The sequence below is a fragment of the Sorghum bicolor genome, chromosome 1, assembly GCF_000003195.3.
Source record: "Sorghum bicolor cultivar BTx623 chromosome 1, Sorghum_bicolor_NCBIv3, whole genome shotgun sequence".
In the NCBI taxonomy this organism is placed as follows: domain Eukaryota; kingdom Viridiplantae; phylum Streptophyta; class Magnoliopsida; order Poales; family Poaceae; genus Sorghum; species Sorghum bicolor.
The window spans coordinates 16,661,729-16,667,745 of NC_012870.2; the positions used below are offsets into that span (position 1 = coordinate 16,661,729).

Here is a 6,017-nt window from a genome sequence, read left to right on the forward strand (position 1 = left end):
AGCAAGGCATTGTATTCATGGTTCATATCTTCTATCCACCTAGAATCCTTCAAAGCCTCAGTCAAGGTGGTGGGTTCACCGACCTCAGAAGTTGCCATCATGCCCCATCGCACTGTACCATCAGTGTACTGCTTTGGTTTGTGTATCCCATGTTGACGCCTTGTGACGGGTCGAGTTGACGCTGATTCGGAGGGAGGCGTTGGAGTAGGAGCAGTCGGAGCCACATCACGGGGCATAGGAGCTTGCGCCGCACTCGATCCAGGAGGATCGGATCTGCTGGGACCTCCTGCAGGGTGTCCCGCAGCGCTAGGATCAGGCTGTGGCTGGGGCACCGAGGCAACAGTCACGCGTGGCGACGACGTAGGCGCAGAAGATCCGGCGGGATCGGGCGGCACCGCGTCAGGCGAGGGCGCGTCCAGCCCGATTAGGTGCTACGCGGGCGCGGATCCCGGAGAACACCGAGGTAGGTGAGATCTGCGCAGGCGCATCCATCTCGTAAGAGCCGCCTGTCGCAGTCTGGGTGGTGGGGCACATAAAATGACGATAGGAGTATGCGTCATTGGCAGCGCCGTTTGCACCCGAGCCATCATCATTTCCTGCAACGTTTGTTCCTGGAACATCATGAGAACTGGGACTAATGCCAGGGTTAGTAGAGATAGGAAAATCCTCACATCAGTCTAGTAAAATTGCATCCTCAAAATCAGCGGTAGGATTAAGAAGTACGTCCGGTAAAACAGAAAGCTTAGATCGCAAACGAGCACCGGCATTGGGATTGAGCCGAGAAAATGGAAAGACCGACTCATCAAAGACAACATCCCTGGAGATATAAACGCGCCCGACCGAGGGTTCAAGGCACTTGAAACCTTTATGTAAGGAGCTATAGCCGAGAAAGACACATTGTTTGGACTGAAAAGCTAGTTTTCTGTCGTTGTAGGGTCGTAGATTAGGCCAACAAGCGCAGCCAAAGGTGTGAAGGAAGGAATAGTCGGGAGGTTGGCCTAGGAGGCGCTCATGGGGTGTCTCATTGTGTATGACACGGGAAGGCAACCGATTGATCAAGAAAACAACCGTAGCAAAGGCTTCATCCCAAAACTTAAGGGGCATTGATGCATGGGCTAGCAACGATAGCCCTACTTCAACAATGTGACGATGTTTTCGTTCCGCCGAGCCATTTTGCTGATGAGCATGGGGGCAAGAGACATGATGAGCTATGCCTATTTGTTTGAAAAAGGAATTTAAGGACTGATATTCCCCTCCCCAGTTAGTTTGCATGGTGAGAATTTTACGATCAAACTGGCGTTCAACAAGTTGTTGAAAATTGCGAAAGACTTGAAAAACTTCTGATTTATGACGAAGGAAATAAATCCAAGTAAATTTGCTGAAATCATCAATAAAACTGACATAATATTGTTGACGACCTACTGATGAGGGAGCAGGTCCCCACACATCTGAAAACACAAGTTCTAGAGGCCTAGATGACACACTAGTAGATTTAGGGTAGGGTAGCTGATGGCTCTTGCCCATTTGACAAGCATCACAAACCAAATTCTCATTGAAATCTGAAATAAACGGGATCCTATGGCAAGTAAGGACCTGCCGAACCACAGATGTAGAAGCATGACCCAAACGATGATGCCATAGAGTGGAGGTAGGCTTGATGGTGGCAGCGAGCACACTTTTATTGGGACGCGACTGGGACGAGCTTGGCTTCAGCGGGTAAAGACCACCCTCACATGGTCCTTGGAAGATGACCTTCCTCGTGCCCTGCTCCTTGACGAAGAAACGATATGGATAAAATTCAAGAAAAGCATCATTATCACGTGCAAGGCGGTGGACAGATAGTAAATTTTTACTAGCTTCAGGAACATGAAGAATTTTTCGTAAATGAATGGTGCTGGATGGGGTACACAAAATACTAGACCCAATGTGATTTATCTCCATACCTGCACCGCTTGCTGAGTGGACTTGATCATGGCCACCATACTTATCTCGTACGGTGAGCTTGTCAAGTTCACTAGTCACATGATCTGTAGCTCCGGAATCAACATACCAATTTGTGTCAATTCCATAGGAGGAGGTGGTAGCCGAGGAAGCGCTCTTCTGGGATGCTGGAGTGAAGTTCTGATCAAACCTCTTGTAGCATCTGAAGGCACTGTGTCCCTCCTTCTCGCAGACCTGGCAAAAGACACCAGGCTGAAAGTTGCTTCCACGGCCACCGCCACCTCCGCGGCCGGGCTTGCCACGATTGAAGCCACAACGGTTGCCACGGCCACCGCGATTGAAGTTGTGACTGCCACCGCCGCGACCGCCCTTGGTTGCCGTATTGACAGAGAAGTTGGATCCTCCATCGCGCGCCTCCTTGCGTTGCTCATGACTCAGCAGCTGGGCATAGAGTTCATGGACGGAGATCGGTTCGACCCGCGCCGTCACCGCAGAGACAACGAAGTCGAAGTCCTCCCTGAGGCCGGTGAGAACATAGGAGACAATCTCCTCGTCCTCCAGCTTGCGACCCGCCGAAGCCATCTCATCGGCGAGGTTCTTGATCTTGGTGAAGTATTCTGCCATGGTGGACGTCCCCTTGGACGCCGTGGTGAGGGCCATGCGCGTGGTGATGACCCGAGCACGGCACTACGACGCATGAAGCTCTTGGATCGCGACCCAGAGAGCCGCCGCCGATGCCACGGAGGAAACCTATGAGAAGATCTCCTTGGATAGCGATGAGAACAGGTAGCTGAGAACCTGGCTGTCTTTCGCAATCCACTCTTCGTACTCCGGATTGGGTACCGGAGCTTTCTTCTTGCCATCAGTATCGACCGGTGGATCCGGTTCGACGAACGCAGCCGGGGGCATGGCCCCGGCCTGGATGTGCGTGGCAAGGCGAGCCCCCTTGAGGGTGTGGGAGACTTGGGCATGCCACATGCCATAGTTACCCCGAGTCAGCTTCTCGGTGACCGGCGGCAGAAAGCCAAAAGCAAGTTTGGCGACATCAGAGGATTGCGCCATGGCGATGAACTTGCGTGGATTGAATCGACCTAGTCTGATACCATGTAAAAACTAGGAGAACGAGAGTTGCCCATCTAGGGACTCTCGGTGCATGTTATATAGGTAGGGAAGAGCCCCCTACGTGGCCTCTACAGATTGATGTTTGTTACAACAAATCTCCTAGATATCTATGTGCTATAACAACCTGTGTGGCGTGCTCAACAATCCTGAGCCTAGCACACACATTAAATGTACCAAGACAATACTATCCTATTGTCTAACACCCACAACCATGGCAGCAGAGATCTTACAAAACTCCACGACGAGGAGGAGGAAGAAGCCTTCCCAGAAGGGAAAATCTAGGTTCAAGCTTCCTGTCCCATGGTGGAAGGTCAGAACGCCGAATCCACCCCTGACCGCTAGGAAAGCGGCGTCGGTGCGCAAGGTGGGGAGGAAGAAAACGACGGAAACCACCGGTGACGATGGCGCCATCAAAAACCCCGTGCGTCGGAGACTCGACCTGGAGGAGGAGGAAGCCGGTGATGGCGGTGTCGGCGGAAACCCCCTGCTGGTGCGCCGCAGGCTCGACATGGACGACGATGCCAAGGTCGTCGTCAGCAGTGGTACACCGCTCGACGGCTTCAGCAGGGCCACGCTCATGGACAACCTGAGATCCCTCGCCAAGCTCACCTTGGGCGGCGGCGACGACGTCAACATGCCACCCCGCCGCACGCCAAAGATCGATCTGCCTTCTTACAGCCGAGCACAGCTGATGGAGAACCTTAGGTCCCTCGCCGTTGTCGACGAAACCTCCATGGCAAATGGGCAGGGCACCACCACCAAGGGCACCAAGAAGAAGAAGAAGGCGGCGATGCAGATGCAGTCAAGACGGGTGCCCAAACTTGTCCTGAAGCCTTACAAGAGCAAGCGGCAGGCCGCTGCCACCGCTACTGATGAAGATGAAGAAGACGCCACCATCGGATCATGTATAACTTAGTTATATATTTAATTATATTTAACAAGCATAAACCTGAATAAACATGAATAAACTTAGTTATACATGATCCGATGAGTATGAAATATTTACTATAGTTCAAGCATAGAATAATTAGTTCACTATAAAAATTTCACCACAATTGGACCACAGAAGGTGCAGCTATGAATTATTCCAATTAATTACAGATAAAATTTGATTTTTCTAACTAATTTAAAGCTACAAAAAAATTGTACTAAAGTATACCATATTATATATTCATTGCGTAGATCTACTCATGCGGAGTCCAACAAAATTAGATTTTCTATTTTATAATTTTTCTGTGATTTACTATGATTTTTCAAATATTATATGAAAACAAATAGGAAAAAAGAAAAAGTCAAAACCACAGTTACTGTAGCAAAACCATGGTTACTGTAGCAAAACCGTCATCAAAAACCACTCAGGGGTGTGATTTTAACGGTTTTAGATAGTTCAGAGAGTAAATTAGACTGTTTCATAGTTCGGGGGGTAAAGTAGACAACACCCCATAGTTCAGGGGGTGATGTAGACTTTTTCCAATGTTTTTGCTTAGTTAAGCCTTTTGGGACGTTATTGAATTTAACTCAAAATCCTGAACAGCCTACCATAATTCAGGGCACCTTTGGCAGGGTTCTAGATTGCACCTGTTCTGAAGATGACTCTGCAATTTGTTCCTCCGGTCCTCCCCCAATTCGCTCGTCACTTCGTCCTACGGTTAGAGCAACTCCAACAGTTTTGCAAATTTTGTTTGGCAAATGTTGTTATTTGCCAACTTCCAAAACGATATGGGGAGGGCACAAAAAGGACATCTCCAAGTATTTGACAATTTTGACTTGGCAAAAATAAAATTTTATTGGTTCTGAAGATCAACGAAGAAGCATCAGGTTGTCAGCTTGCTATAAAAGCACGCGCATAAAATGGATGGAAGGAGAAGCTTTTAAGTCTAGGAGGGAAAGAGATCCTTATCAAATCTATTGCTCAAGCTGTACCGGTGTATGCTATGATGGTGTTTAAAATTCCAAAAAACATTTGCAAAGGAATTACAAATGCCATCTCGCAGTATTGGTGGGGTGATGACAATAATCATAAAAGGATTCATTGGCAGGAATGGTGGAAACTATGCTTGCCAAAAGGAGAAGGAGGTATGGGGTTCAGAGACTTACAATCTTTCAATGAGGCAATGTTAGCCAAACAAGTTTGGAGATTGTTGAGTGATCCTGATTCTCTATGTGCACGAGTACTTAGAGCTCGCTATTATCCTGATGGCAAACTCTTGAATGCAAGAATGAAGCCTGGGAGTTCTTAAACTTGGCAAAGCATACTAACAGGATTGGAGTGCTTCAAACTGGGTTATATTTGGCGTGTGGGAGATGGTACTGAAATAAATATTTGGGAGGATAATTGGATACCAGGTAGCCACAATTTGAAGATTCAGACTAGAAGAGGTAACAATTTGGTTACAAAAATGAATGAACTAATTAATCCAGTAGATTTCACGTGGGATGAGCCGCTAATACGCTCGATCTTCTGGGGTATCGATGTGAGACGCATTATGCAGATAGGAAGAGAAGATTTCGCGGCCTAGAACTATAACAGAAATGGTCTTTTCTCAGTAAGATCGGCTTACCATGAACGATGGAAACATAGATTCGGTTATAGATTAAATGAAGCACCGAGCAGTGGTGTGAGTAATGTGCAGGTTTGGAAGAAACTATGGAAGCTCAAGATACCGGCAAAAATTAAAATCTTTGGCTGGAGGGCGTTGAAGGGCCTTGTACCGTGTAATGCAATACTGGCCAATAGACATATTATTCCTAATGGTGGATGCCCAGTATGTAATGGAGGAGCTGAAGATGTCAAGCACATTATTCTTTCATGTGATCATGCAAAGGCAGTATGGAAGTCTATTGGGATGTGGAACAGGATTAATACAATGCTGGATCCTGATCATTCAGGGTCGGTGGTCCTCCAGGAAGTAATTCAAAGAGGTGAACATGTCCAGGAGTTGGATATAGGTCTT

At 47.9% G+C, this 6,017-nt stretch overlaps 1 protein-coding gene across 1 annotated transcript; it reads right to left on the minus strand.

Moving 5' to 3' along the window:
- On the minus strand, positions 400-2,601 carry LOC110430216. Its single transcript, XM_021447476.1, has 3 exons — positions 1,944-2,601; positions 1,677-1,856; positions 400-596 (listed from the first exon to the last, which is right to left on the minus strand). The coding sequence occupies exons 1-3, from the start codon at positions 2,599-2,601 to the stop codon at positions 400-402; spliced, it is 1,035 nt and encodes a 344-aa protein (XP_021303151.1).